The sequence below is a fragment of the Ixodes scapularis genome, unplaced genomic scaffold, assembly GCF_016920785.2.
Source record: "Ixodes scapularis isolate PalLabHiFi unplaced genomic scaffold, ASM1692078v2 PGA_scaffold1__304_contigs__length_218370807, whole genome shotgun sequence".
NCBI lineage: Eukaryota > Metazoa > Arthropoda > Arachnida > Ixodida > Ixodidae > Ixodes > Ixodes scapularis.
The window spans coordinates 36,457,090-36,472,442 of record NW_024609846.1 but is presented as its reverse complement, the minus strand read 5'-3'; the positions used below and the strand labels follow the sequence as shown (position 1 = coordinate 36,472,442).

The following is a 15,353-nucleotide window of genomic DNA, read 5'->3' as shown; positions in this document are numbered from 1 at the left end:
AGAGCACAGCTCAGGCGTCGCCTCAAGGAACAACCCATACTACAGAATCTCCAACGCTCGTATTTGAAAGGACGCGGTCGAATCGCCCTCAAACAACCCACACCAGGTTCTTTATAACGCATAATGGAGCTAGGCCTGGATCCCCTGCATTCACAGGTACACTACCTACTTTACCAGAGGTAAGAGGAAACGCAGAAACCAATACTCCCTCGGACCCTCCTTCAGATACGACGTTTAGTCGCGAAAGAACGAGACCATCCGTTCCCAGTTACAAAACTACGCACGGCAACAGGAAAGGCACCCTCCCGTATACGACGAAAATATCCAGACACGAGTCCGCTGCTCCAGAAACTACAGGACTGCAACACAGCACGCCACTGTTTCAAAATATCAAGCAAGACACGCAAGTCACCGTTGCACCCAACCCATATACAGCGCCGATCTCATATGGTCCATCACAGTCAGCGAAAACCGACGCAGTAGGCCTTATGCACGAAATAAGGGGAAGCTCACCGGCGTTTGCAAGTCCCCAAGACCAAACTAATCAAGATCCAGCAACTACCGCCGAGCACGAGTCACCCACAGCGACGTACCATCCGCGGACGCCACTTGTACACAGTACGCCTAGATATTCTCCTAAATCCCTTACTCCAGCATATACAAAGTCAATAGCCACAGAGTCAGATTACGGCACGGCACCCTTCACTGAGAAAGAACAACATCATGAGAAGAAAACTACGATTCCAGTACAGACTTCGGCGAGGACTACGACCCAATATCCGGGCACAATAACTTACCGACCGATACAACCATTTGGGTCATCTCCAGCCACAGCGACACACGGCACAACTGCAGCTCCTAGACGTGGAGCCACAATACACAGAGCCAAGGAACAACTGCCGAGGCCCAAAATAGCAGCCTTCACGCCAACATTCTCTCGAGCAACGTCAGGCTTCACAAACAGCGGAGCGTTTCGTTCGTCCATGGAGCAAGGGGGATTAACACTTACTCCAATACATAATGTACCGGGGGCAACGAAGATATACAGGGACGACCCGCCAATCCACCGGCCGGACGAAATGTTCAAGATTCATGGGACAGTCATGCTGGAGAAGGTCAGGAAACAAATGTCGAACGAAAATCGTGCAACTTCCATTGGTCGAACGAGGGATCAAAGTACGTCTCCGGGAGTGACGACAGACGCGGGAGAGGGTTCGGAAAGCCCTAACGCAGAAACCCTAGTCTATAGCACACCAGATGACATAACCATTTCACACCCCACACCTGGCGCAAAAACCCCCTCCACAAATCCCTCAGCGCTGCATAGGCAAACGAACCACCACAGGACTACTGCTACACCACAGCAACCAGTAACAGTACTACATAAACCACAGACACCCCAATTTTACACATTAGAAGCGACAGGTCAGACGCCAAATTCACAGGGACATAGTTCATCACTCACTACAGAGAATCAAAAAACGTCCACTAACAGTGAACAAGAGACAGATAACGTAAACAAAGGTTTCTCTCAGTCAGGCGAGTTCTCCGGAAATGTGGCCTTGAATGAATCGATAACACCTCAATACACCAACCCACAAACACATTCGCCGCCAAAAACTACTCAACACCCATATGTACCCCCGACGTTTTCATTGCCTATACCAACATATACGCTAACACATACCCGAGTTCCCCCAGTATCGCCGGAACGCACACCTTTGGAAACAACTGGCTTTGTCGAGACGGATAGAACCACAGGATCAAACAAGCAGGCAAGCACGGATTTTTCCTCGACTCCAGCTCAGATAATAACGCAAAACACGTTCTCAGATGTTCCAACTAATGCCAATCAGCCTAAAACAGAAAGCGACGTACCCGAGGCTATTTCAAACACACCCAGTGATGAGACAGGAAAAACAGAACGCTATCTAGGTAGCCCCGAAAAGTCAGGTAAAGTTCTTGCAGATACTGAACCTAGTTTTATCCCAACATTTAGGCCAACTTCCTCGGCACCTACACGACCAACAAAGCAGCAAGCCAATCACGACGATCGAACCACCTTGTATTATACTATCTATGAGCCCAGAACAAGGACTGTAACCCCCGCACGCCAACGTCCTGAAGCCAGCCAAGAACTCCCGCCCCCTAGCATAAGAGAGCAAAGCACTCCCTTAGAAAAGACGAACGATGCATCCAGACAACATTATACGCAAGACCCAGATGAAAATGATAAATATACGGCAATTCCTCTTAATATTCCTTCAGTGTCAGAGGAGAGACACTCGACGACAACAGCACCACACCAGGGAGGCCGACTGCGAGTAGAAACGTCATCAATAGAGACCTCGAGTGATTCAGGCGTACCCACGGGACGAACAACGACTGGCCATACTCAGAAATACACAAGTCGAGAGAGAGTTAGAAATACCAATCCGCATTCAACCCTTTACGATGTAATTTCTGATGGAAAGACAACGACCTACGCACTAGACCGCGGCAGGACAACTACCAGTACGCCGTCACGTCATACATCATCAGTATCGTCTGCGCTACCAAGAGACTACACGACTACGTCGTTTTTTACCACTCAAGATGTTAGGACGCACGAAAGAAAAAAGACTGCTTCCGGAGAAGCAGCAGGGTATTCGACTACCAGCGATGTAACAAACGGTCGGCTAACAGAAACGTCCCCGTATTCCCAGTTTACGAGCATTAATCTACAATCTAACACACCGGTTCATTCACCTTTTAGATACACTAATGGTGAGAGCGTACCAAGCACACAGTCAGATCCGAATACTAGATATACAAATAACGCTCGCTTCTCTGACAGGCCTATACAACCAACAGATACAGAGGCAGATTCGAAAACTAGATATACTAATGGTGCTCGTTTTTCTGAGAGGCCGACACCGTCACTAAATACGCAGCCAGATCCGAATATTAGGTATACTAATGGTGCTCGCTTTTCTGAGAGGCCGACGCAGTCACCAAATACACAGACAGATCTGAATAGGTATACTAATGGTGCTCATTCTTCTGACAGGCCGACACAGTCACCAAATACAAAAACGGATCCAAATATTAGATATACAAATAGTGCTCACATTTCTGGCAGGCCGACACTATCGCCAAACACACAGACAGATCCGAACATTAGATACACTAATAGCGCTCGCTTTTCTAACAGGCCGACACAGTCACCAAGCGCGCAAACAGATCCGTATATTAGGTATACAAATAGTGCTCGCTTGTCTGACAAGCCAACACAGTCAACTTCCGAATACACTGACGACGACGACCTCAGCCAAACAAAACCTTCGACAGAACACTTTGGTAACATTCGCTTCTCAGACGCACCGACACCCTTGACTACACAATACACGTCTAAAGGTCCCCTTTCAAATCCACCTCCACAATTTACAAACGTTCCTGAACACTCAACGAATGTGCACAGCGCTCCGGAGGGTCCCCAAACAACGCAAACCCATCTAACCACTGGAAATATCCGTGATCCCAGCTCATATAAATCAACAGACACAACCACGAGGTACACAGAAGACGTCAGCCTCACACACACGTCTTTCCGCCCTCACGACACTACAGGAACAGCAATGTATTTAGATACCTCGTCCGAGTTTCCTAATACTCGCCTCGTTACCAGCGAGCCCAAGACATCTGGTCAGCCAACAAGGTCCGAGTATGCTGTTACAATCACTGGCCGTCCACAAGCACCTATTGCGCCCGAAACCTTTAGTACTGATCTTGGCTTTAAGGATGTAACAGTGCAGGATGTATCTCTTGGGCATGTTCTCGGATCTTCAGCTGCTCTCAGCTCTCCAGGCCAAACAAGCAACAGCTTTGATCCTTATAAACATTATGACAGAACTACGCCGACAATGGCTTCGTTAGAAAAGAGTTCGAGACATCACAAAACAGCCGCCCTCTTTTACACAAATGCGCCGCGGCCCCCACTTCATATTACGACTGAAAACAATCCAGAAAATACAAAAAGTAATCAAAGGAAAGAACATTTACCCCCTGCACCTTTAGAAATTCCTGTCACATTTACTGGCAGCCGCGAGCAACAAAGCACCCCGCCCAATAATCATTACTACAGTCTTTTAAAAACGATAACATCCCAAGAGAGCTCCACAGGGTCCTCGCGCGAACAGCAGAATATTCCTATGTTTACAGTTTCGAGTTATGCGGGTAACCTGCATCAAAATACAAAGGCCACTGCTAATCCTAACCACTTTATGGAGGAAATGCCCCGCTATCGTGCGACCTCCCAGAACCTCCAAAAACCTCAAAAACTCCAGGAAGGGCTAAATGGTCCCCAGACTGTGACAGCTTTTCCCTTTTCCACTGAAGACTTCTCGATCACACCTCCTTCGACTCATCCCAAATACAGCTCTTTGGAGCCTACAAGCTACCACAGCATTGAGACTCCCTCAGACGCGCCAACGTTGAGTTGGTTAAATGGCACTACTGTGCACCCTAATATCCATCATGTCGCGTCCCAACTGAGCCTCCATCATCCGACGTCGAGATCGGCGCGCTACCAGTTCATCCCAGAGAGCATTTTCACTAGTGTCACCCATCCTCCTACTGCTAAGGACAAAGTTTTGGAGACCCTACCACCTAGCACCAGCTCAGAACGCCGTGACACCAGCGGAGAATTACGACTTGATTCAACAAGCCCGCCAACTCCAACCCAAGAAAGCACGCAGAGCAAGTCCGAGCTCGACAAGTTAGTTGAGAACTTCCAGGGGCTCATTCAATCCCTGCAGGCATATTCGCACGAGAAAGAAAAGTCGAAGGAAGTACAGGATGAAGGGCAGACTCAGCGTCATGTTGACATGGAATTCCATGGATCAGCCAGCGGACCAGAGCCAGCGGGCAGGCGACTGACCAGCCGAAAGCTTCAGGCGGCGCCATCTCTCGCACAGCATGAACAGCTTCAGGTCGAACATGTTGTCATTCACTCTCCGGGACAAAGAGGCCAAGCCAAGCCCCCGAATGCACACGCAGGACACGTTTCTCGGCCGGATATGCACGTGGAAACCTACGAAATCGAAACCCTACGAAGAAGTGATCAACTGTCAGCGCCATCTGTAGGTACAACACCTATGCCGCCTGCTGATTCTGTTCATTCGCGGGCTTCTCGACGGAATGGCAAATTTGTGTTTAGGCTGGGAAATAAGTGAGACAACCTGCAGCGGATCCCGATATTAAGAAAACATCAGGAACGATGACGATGGCCAATGAAGTATAAAGAAAAACTGAAGTCATAACACGAACGTTGTACAAAGTCTAGAGATGTAATTTACTGACACAGTGTGCTGCATCCCTGGCGTAAATAATAATTACTACAATCTTGTAGCATCTTCGCTTTTCTACGGAGAGACGGACACTCCGGTCGCTGCTACTACCACTAGCTTGGACAACAACCCGGCATTGGTAAACCGAGAAAACAGAAACAAGAATTCCTGAGTTTCGTTGATATCATGAACGCGCATGAAGATATGCTCACTGTCACTCCGCACTTTTCCTCGCGTTGACACCTACCCTCATTTTTTTGTCGTTTTAAACCCCTATCGCGGGTCAAATCAATCGGTAAGCCAGCTCATAAAAGCTGTGCTAAAAAACAAGTGCGGCGAAACGGGAAAATGTTTAATTAAGAAAAGGCAAACATCACTGCAAGCATGGAGCTACCAAACGACGGCAAAGAGTGGCGTAGACACATGATCGCCGTTTTTGTGAGGTGTGGCAGTGCTGCTATCCAACCAGCTGGACAATTTGTGCAGTGGAACTACATCACCAGGCTGCTCACCCCCGTGTGTGTGTGTGTTTGTGTTTGCGCGCGCGCGCGTATGGCGCATGCTACTTGAGAATTCCCCAACTGCTTTCCACTGATGTTGGTACGGCGCCCCTGCTTTATATTTATAGGAAAGGCCTAGAAAGAGAGGGTTGTGCAAGTGGGGCTTGTCACATTCATCGACTAGAGGACAACCACAGGCGCATCGGATAAGCTCTGGTTGTGAATGCCCTTCCTGCCCATGCGCAACTTTGTGTGTTCGGGATTGCGGAAATATTTGTGTGTCTGTGTGCGCGTGTGTGTGCGCGTTGTAAAAATGTAAATCCGAGCGCAAGGCGTTTCTTCGTGGTGACTATGTTACGTGGTACGTAAGACTATGGAGAAGTACGGGCAACGGAAGGAACTACTACGGTATCTTTGTGTTCTACCGTGACTGACCTCCTGCTCGTGTTGTGGATGAAATTTGTGCCCCTCGAAGAACAAATGAACATGAGGGTCTGGTTTCTTGCCAAGAGGTCAGCGTTTGGCTTTTAAAATATCAGTGATACACTAATTATTAAAACAAACAATACTGCGCGCCTTTGTAGCGCAATGTAACAGTCGTGGTCTGTGCCATGTCACTTGAAAACACAATTTTAAAAGAAAATATACTTAATTCCTATGAAGTACGATGTTATTATCAGTTTCACATAGAGGTGCTTTCAGAAAAGCATTTTTTTCATCTATTTCTCCTTTATGTCGATGGGAAGGAAAAAAAAAAAGGTAAGTTCAAAGCGTTTAGAGTACTAAAGGAATTTTTTTTTGCGTGTTTACCTAAAGCTGTTTTTAAAAATCAAGGTGCGACAGCAGCTGGTGTGAGGACATACTGTTCATGCGAGCTGTATAGCCCATGCTGACTCAAATGCATAAGGTGGCAGTTAAAAGACAAACCTGTCTTATACAATTTACTCATGTCGTACTCTCATTATAAATACTGGGCACCGCTGCGTGCTTATACTGAAGATGCTGACGCGTCCTCGTGTAATCACTGTAGCGTGATTCATCTTAAAGGGACACTGAATCAAAATTTAAAATATACCTCTCCCGTTCAGAAATAAGTTAAACGTGATCCACTCAATGTGCTAGTGACAATCGCACGCTTGTATTTTGAACGAATGACTACATTTTTGGTTCTAAAGAACCGATTCCTGCGAGCGCTCGAAGATCAGCCATCAGAGAGTGCGATCTATCACGACAACTAAACCAATTGACGCCACAGACATGACGTGAATTTGTCCAGTACGGGCAAAGCTGCTTGAGGGCTGGCGTGGTTGTGAGTTTCGCCACTTGGCGTCGTCAACGAGTTTGAACCTAGCCGTTTTTATTCTCCGTTCACCCTTAAAAGGATACTACAACGAAATTTCGGCGCTTACTTCCTAGTCTATTCGTGTTCAGTGGAGCCAGTATCACATCAAACACACCAATCTCTTATTGAAAACGACAGGAAACGGAATTTTAATTAAACGATTAGCAAATAGCACCTTATGGATGTCGCTAACGCCTCGTTTGTAATGCCAGTCTATGAACCGTAACAGGTAGTGACGAATAACTCTCTTGCTTCCGGCCGCCACGAGAGAAGAGGGGGAGGAAGAACTCCCCTCTCCCCGAGAATCTTTTTTGTGTGTCCCAGATGTCGCTATTCTCCCTCTACATCATTATAGAGGTTAACCCATCACTCAAAATACGTGCAAAGCAGCTTTCGGGTTAGTTGTGGTGGCCCGATCGCTGGCGTGCTTCAGCCGCTTCGGTGGCTGGAACGGATAGGACATCCTCTCGACGTTAGCCTCGTCGCAGCTCTGCTCGTGCCCAGACAATCTACGTCACGATTCCGGCGGATGCCACGTGCTCTCCACTGGCTGCTGTCCGAGCGCTTGTCAAAGTGGGCCCTTTATAACGGAAAATACAGCCATCAGGCTCTAAATACAAACGTGATATTGACATTCACGGATATTGTGGATCATATTCAGCCTATTAACTGAACACGACGGGAATATTTCAAATTTCTTTGAAGTATCTCTTTAAAGGGAAAGTCCAGTCACTATTTCTGAATTTGGGTTTACGACTGTTTTCAGCTAAGGCAGTGTTCTTGAATTACAAGTTTTTTTGTTTTTTTTTTCTTTTCAATATTGGTGTAGTTTTATAGATATCACGGCTCAAAGTTTGGTTCCGGGCGTCTACTGCAAAACCGAAACACTCTACTGGAGGGATGGCAACAATCATTATCAGCCGTACGGCCGCGACGTAAAGTCACAAGGTTGCAGTGGCAGTGTTCCTCGACTGAAAGCTAACCCGCTTACCGCCCGCTAAAGAGCAGCCGGTAGCATCTTTAAAATCGGTTTTAGTGGAGTTCGCGAGTTCACTTTGACGGAATATTTTGGGTGCGATCATATTTTGTGCCACTAAAGTGATACCACTCATTTATTTTGGTTTTGTTTTCGACCGGAGTTGCTGCCCATGCCACAAGCACAAGTGATCGCGGTCGATGCTTTGAAGCGTTCTTTCGCAGAACGAGCGCTCGCGCTAGAAATGCATGCCTCAAAGCCAGGAGCGCGGGCTAGCTCGCGCTTTCACTGCAGTTTCACTTACGGGTTAACGGAGCATAGTTACCCCTTCCCGCTCCCCGCAAAAGTTGAACTAATACTTTACTGGGGGATACAGGACACTCCCCGAGAATACATAAAAAAAGACGACTACGAAGATCGGCGGAAACACGTGTGACGGCCGGCAGCGGTGCCGTATTCGCATCCCCGGCCCAGTCAACCGCACCGCATTCCAAGGAGTCGCCTTATCACGTGCTCTGGCGGCGAGAGGAGGCGGGTGGGGAAGAGGGGCGTCGCCAAGTAAACCACTCCACCAGGGGTGGTTTATGGCGCTGCCGTCGTTATGTATAATGCAAGTGAGGAGAGTGTTTCGTATTCTCTTCGTAAAGTATTTTAGTTGAGTAAGCAGGGTGAAAAGGGAGATCCGGTTCGACAGGGCTCGCGCGCAGGCAGGTTACCGCCGAACTTCCGCGGAGCGGCACGGCTTTTTAGTGCGTAGTGACGTAACGACTTTCGGTTTATTCTTTTTAAATAAAGTTTTGGTGTCTTTTTGAGCAAAATACTTGGTGTCTCCGTGGTGTGGCCAGAATGTGGTTGACATTTAGACAACAAAATGGGCGCTAGAATTTCGTTGCAGTATCCCTTTAAAGGCCGGTTCTCACATGCAGCGAAGCGCTGATGTAGCGCTCCTCACGTGCCGTCAGCTACTTATCGTCTGCCACGAGCAACAGTTTTGACGGTGCGATACAAAGCTGATGAACGCTCCCATCAGCACGCGCTTAGCGCGAGGTCATCGCTATGCTTGTAGCGCTCCGCTGCATGTGTGAACAGGCCTTAAAGATCCCAACCAAACCGTCGCACTGCTACTAGTTAAAGTACGCGAACACAGCGCAGAACCAAGTCACCTCATTTCATGGCAGACAAAATTCACTTTGCCTAAACATCAGAACTACCTATTGCGCTTCTCTAGCGTGACTTAATTAATAAAACTTGACATTGACAATCTCTCCAAAGTCCTATAATGCGTGGAATACAGTGCCTATGGTCTAAACGCGTTTGGAAGATACTCTAGAGTTGTTTCGGGGTATGGAACATGAACATATTGCATATAAGTTTTCTGCTAAATTTAGCGGGTGAATTGATGTCAAGTGACATGACTACGCGAGACGTTAGGTGACGTGACGTGACGTCAACTAGACGTCAATTTCACTGCTAAATTTAATGGAGAAATTGAATTCACGTTTTGAAACAAACCAGCCCACTAAAGTTAGATAGTAAAGCCTAGGAATCAAAAGTCTCGGGGTCGTATGGTAGAACGCCACTCGCTTATAAAAAGTGAAAACTCACCTTTATATAAATTCCGAAGGCATCAGTTCTGGTTTCACCACGCTTTCACTTGGTTGTGATTATATAGAAAGAAAAGAGAAGCTGAGAAGGCTGTCGGTTTTGTAATTAGTTGCCAGCCAATGACAGCCCAGAAGCGGGAGCGAGTCACGTGGTCTAGCTGTCGCGACGTGTTTTTAAGAGCGCGTCATCTCTTCGCCACGTATGCACTAACTACATGACGTACCACGTCTTTGCCTATGGGAGGAGGAAATAGGAGAAGGCGACACATAACCTTTGATCCCTGCTTGAACGCGAAGCATTTTCGGCGCTTTAATTTACGCAACCTACCTATTTAACGGGCTATACCTACCTAAAAATCCGGTATAACTAGGGCTGTCGCGAACCGGCCGAGGTTCGAGTTCGACAAGGTTCGACTTTTTCGAACCTTGTCGAACTCGACAAGGTTCGAAATTTGACGAACCTTGTGTTGAGGTTCGACTCGTGTGCGCATGCGCGACAGGCTGGCCAGTTGGCTTCGGATTGGATGGTAATGGATAAGGGATGAATTAAGGGCACCGCTGATTGGTTATTTCAGTTAATGCAGTACAAAAAAAATTAAGTTATTATCGTCTTTAGTGATTAGAAGTGGTTTCTTTTAATTCCAACTGTTCATAAAATAAAATAAACCTTTGCATAAAAAATAATTCTCCAAACCGCTTCGTCTCTGTCCCCTTCTTGGTCCTTGTTTATTCGGCGCTTTCCATTCTAGACATGCGTCTATCAAGGTCTGGCCACACTGTCCGCAAAGTCGAACCGGTCGAATCTGGTGAAAAGTTCGAAGGTTCGTCGACCCGGTTCGACCCAGTCGAACCCCGAAAGTTCGACCTAAAAATCCGGTTCGACAAAAGTTCGCGACACCGCCCTAAGTGTAACTTTCCGCTCACTGGATTACGAAACTGGAAATCTATCTGCATTGTAACTGGATTTCAGGTTTTCAAAAATTAATACTTTGTCTGCAATCTGATTTCAAATTTCCAGCAAGAAATCCAGTTAGATATTTAGTTCCATTATCCAGATAGTAAAAAGTTATACTATTTTTTTCAGTAGGGATATAAGCTGATTGTACAGTCGGCACGGGATGAAACGCGAACAAGGAGCGCATGGTTTTCGACCCACGCTGAGTCACCTAGAGACGCAACACCGAAGCTTTGGATGCACTGAGCAAGAGTCTAACACATCGAAGGAGGAGCCATCTTCTTGCAGCTCCCATCTGGTTCAGGTGGTGCAGCATCTAGCGAAAACCATGCACCCACTGTTCGCGTTTCATTCCAGGCCGACTGTACTTAAAGCGTTACTCTTAAAGGTAATATTTACTTCATATGACCTTATCCCCCGATTCTTCAAAATATTTGAAGCGTAGAATGTCTTATAAATTATGACGAACGACGCTACACCCAGAAAGGTGTCCGTTATTCCGTCCGTGCATAGCTCATGGCAGGGCCCAGCACAATCGGTTTGGTGGCCGTTGAGGGTCAAACCGTGGTTTAACGTGACGGGACGTCACGTGACTAAATATGCCCAATGCCCACACAATTTTGTTTTGCTTCCATAAACACACTTTGATGCTGTACCACCGAAACGCGTTCAATAAGAGATTTTTTCACGAAGATAATGACAAAACGAAACTGATTTTGAGACCCCTTTCTTTCTTCCTGTCGTTTGCCTGTCGTCAACGCAGTCTCGGGTAATTCTACAACGACGAACTTACGCCCGCTCACTTGCGCCCTCACGTTTTGTTCGTTAAAGCTAATCATTTTCTTTCAAAAAGAAAATCAAAATTGGTGGCAATATCACGTTCCACGTTTGAACTCTAACGTTGCACCTCGTGGTCAAGTGGAGTAGCCAGGGGGGAGAGTTATGGGGCTTCAGCCCCCCCCCCCCCCCCTTGCTCCGATATCCAGCCTATTGACCCCCCCCTCTCCCTCTCCGCACCCCAAGTCATGAGTACCCCAGCCATCTCAGCCCCCCTCCCCTCGAAAAAACTTCCTCGCTACGCCACTGTCGCGGTCTTCGACAGTTTCCACAAATTTAGAGTAGCACGAAATGATAAGATTTCGAACTATAGTGTGGGGATGAGAAAGACAAAACTCTCCCTGCTATTTTTAGTCTCTTTTCAGCTCATGAAAAGGCAGTCGCAGAGGAGTTCTAATCTAGAATTCCCCTCATTGTGAACTCTTCCTGGCGGCTTGAGCCAGGGACGCTGCTTGACGCTCGTATACTATACTTCGTCTCATCCTACGATGGACTAAAGGCAAAAGCTACGGACTGCAAGATCCAATCACGGGTCACTTAGAAATTGCATGGTATTGCGCTTCGATGCGCCTATCGGTGCCCGTGTCTCGGATCACTGACGGGAATGGGCGGACAGTGGTTCGAATCGAATGGGACTAAGCGACTCATCAATTTTACATTGCAAAAAAAAGTCACGCCATACGAGCTCTTTGCACTTTAGAAGACATAAACATGATGCAGCGCTTTTTGATTCGGAGCATTATTTGTCCACCACTAATCAGTGTTAATAAGCATGTCGTAGTTTAGCGTCGAACGTGATTGGACCTGGCGGACCGTGGCTTTGACATTTAGTCCATTGTAGGATGAGACAAAGTATAAACACCTACAGTCTAAAAAACGCCCGTGCGTCTTCTTTTCCGCACAACACTCGGACAGCCAATCAGCGCAACTTACGGAGGCGGCTCAGGGAGTGGCAATGCTGAAACATATGTTTAGACCAAATAACGCAGTCCGAGTTGTGACATTAAGCAATGCGAAACGCAACGCTTGCATTGCTTAATGTCACAACTCAGACTGCGTTTTTGGACTAAACACATGTTTTAGCATCGCCATTCGCTGAGCTGCCTCCGCAAGTTGCGGTGATTGGCTGTCCGAGTGTTGTGCGGAAAAGTAGACACACGGGATTTTTTAGAGTTTATATATTCGGGAGCTTAAAAACTGCAGGACCTGGCGAATACCGAGAGTCTTATTATCGCACCTCAGTCAATTAGAGCGCGGTATCAGCCGATATGAACGCCTAAGAGCCAATCACAAAGCAAGAAGCTTAAGCTGTAAGTAACTTTAGAGTGTGCATAAACAAGCAGCATACATACGGTGTATGCTTGTGCATCGTGTTAGCAACGCACGCGACCACAAGCGCCGCTGTGGTCGCCATTCGCGATTGGCCAAATCATAGCTTTCCGTGTACTGATAATGTCTGTTCAATTGCCGGTTCATAGCGAGGCAAATCCTGCCAATCACGAGGAGGTAAATCCCGGTCGTGATGTTACGAACGGAGACCATAAGAGGGCAGCTCCGAAACATCTCGGCGCTAATACCAGCTATATAATACAGGCCATTGTTTTTAAGAACGATTCTTTTTGTTTTTCATTTTAGCGTTCAAGAAAATGCACGAATACCCTCAGGCAAATAGGTTGAAGTGTAGGCAGGTGAGTTATTTTATTTTGACGATCAACAACGCCAATCAAAGTGACCAAGTTTTGTCCGGTCAAATTTTGTATTCGAGAAAACAATTGAATATCACTGTTATTGCCTCGAAACGCATCGTACGTGCAATATCTGAATTTTATTTGCCCCTCTGCGTGAGTAATTGAATTTATACTGCTCCAATCGCATTCTAGCGTAAACGCTGCTTTCGTTGGCAACATTGCAGCTCTGACGTCACAAAACACAAAGCGAGCATTTTTGTCTCGTCGTTTGCCTACGAGTGAACGCCTCAGCGTGCTTCGTTTTTGTTGTTGTGCTCGACTTTTTTTGTGGTTGGGTGAGATTTTTGTTGCGCGGTTGGGTGCCACAGCCACCGGGCAGCACATGCGAGCCAAGACATGATGTTCCACACTTTTCCGCGAGACGTGCAGTGACGAGCAAGGTGGATCGTCGTCGTCCGTAGGGACTGGGTTCCCGTCAAGATCGAGACCCCGCTTATGCAGCGATCATCTCACAGAAGAAAGCTACGAGTTGAGCTCTAAGCGGACAGAAGGCTTGTAAGCTGAGGTGTGATGCTGTGCCAACGATATTAAACTACGTCCACCCACTCCTCGCCCAAATCGGATCAGTCAATTTAGGTCTGTTCGATTCGCCTGAACTGGCTGAACTAGTTCAGCAGTGCAGGAACTGGTGCATTCGATTCAATCGGAAGTTGCACGACCGCTGCACTGGCGCGTTCGATTCATCCCAGTTCTGAACGAGTTCAGACCGAGTTCCTCAAAAGCTTGCACCGGCTCCGGACTCAGTTCAGCGTCCGTGCAGAAGCAGACGACAAGAGCAGACAGCGATAGCAGACGACACTCCTCGTCCGTCTCTGCTCGCGGTGCCATTTCTCGCAGCTCTGGCTAAAATGTCTGCGATGTTTAATAATAACGCCGATACGGAGGTTGGTTGCATTACTTCTCATTTATGATAATAACGTATCCGCGGTGTACGCGGAATAGACCTATTGCTACATTACCCAAGCATCAAAGAGAATGCAGGGATTGGTGTTCCACGCGCCGCACGTGCTGGCGTCAGCAGTAGTAACTTTTCTAAAGCAAATACCTAAAACAAATGGCATCTTGCACGCACGGTCGTGAACGCTTTATTTTGGTTATTTACTTCGAATGTTTTGTACGGGGAATCGTGCGCGTGTGGCGCGTGGAACACCAATCTCCTTGATGCTTGGGTAATATAGCAAATTGTCATAACCGAGGGTAGGAATTTGCTTGACTATGATATTCTGAAAGCGTTTTAGGCACCTGCTCGCGTAGGTTTGGCTCCCTGTGGTGAGTGTTGAAATATTGGCTCACGTAAATTGTTTCTTTTTGATGCTATGTGGAGATCCATAGTGTTGATATTCTTACTTACAGACACGGGAAAGGTATTGCCCTCTTGATAGTCCCCGCCATCAGTTGCTCTTGGATGCATATTGACGACTCCGATGCGATGCAGAGGTCTGGGATTTAGTGCGTTGGCACTCGCATGTCCCCGTAGCTGAGCATAATACTGCATGCTTTGTCCGCTGGTATCTGTGGACGCCCACTAACGGGCCTGCGAAAAACGCCGAAAATCGGCATTTTTTGCCGATTCTCGCTTCAACTTGACGCAAAAGTTACGGTCGATAACTGTCTTGGCCAAGACGCTATCGTCAGGCCTTCCGTCTTCGAGGTGACCGGTATACCGACCGCGCGCTGCCGCCAGTGACTCCCGACGCAAAATCATTATGATGCCGCGAACCTATCGTCGAAATGCAAAGATTTTCTTTGAGGGGCATTTGCGGCTACCTTCTTGACTTGTAACCGACTATAGTTCAGAACTTCCTGGCCGAATCGAACAGACCGGAATATGCAGCGAAACCGAAACCAACAGCTTGGCCATCTCGAAATGATACCAGAAGTTGTATTTAACACGCGTGCAGCCCGATATCTGTTTGACCCGCGTGTGAAAACGGAGCGTGACTATGATACACCAAGCTCGTCCAAGTCAAGTGACGAGATGCATTTGAACGGCTCGCCGTTTGCCTTCGACCCGCGGACATCGCCTCGCCTCTGAGGGAATGACCCGCAGCCTCATTACCGATC

General features: G+C 47.4%; 1 protein-coding gene across 1 annotated transcript in view; it reads left to right on the top strand.

The window, feature by feature from the left end:
* Positions 1 to 123: 123 nt before the first annotated feature.
* Positions 124 to 15,353, top strand: part of LOC8024054 (plasminogen) — a 46,036-nt gene continuing 30,806 nt past the window's right edge. Inside the window, exon 1 of the mRNA XM_042290141.1 lies at positions 124 to 179. Coding sequence (XP_042146075.1) covers positions 124 to 179 — 56 coding nt within the window. The remainder of the gene's footprint in view (positions 180 to 15,353) is intronic.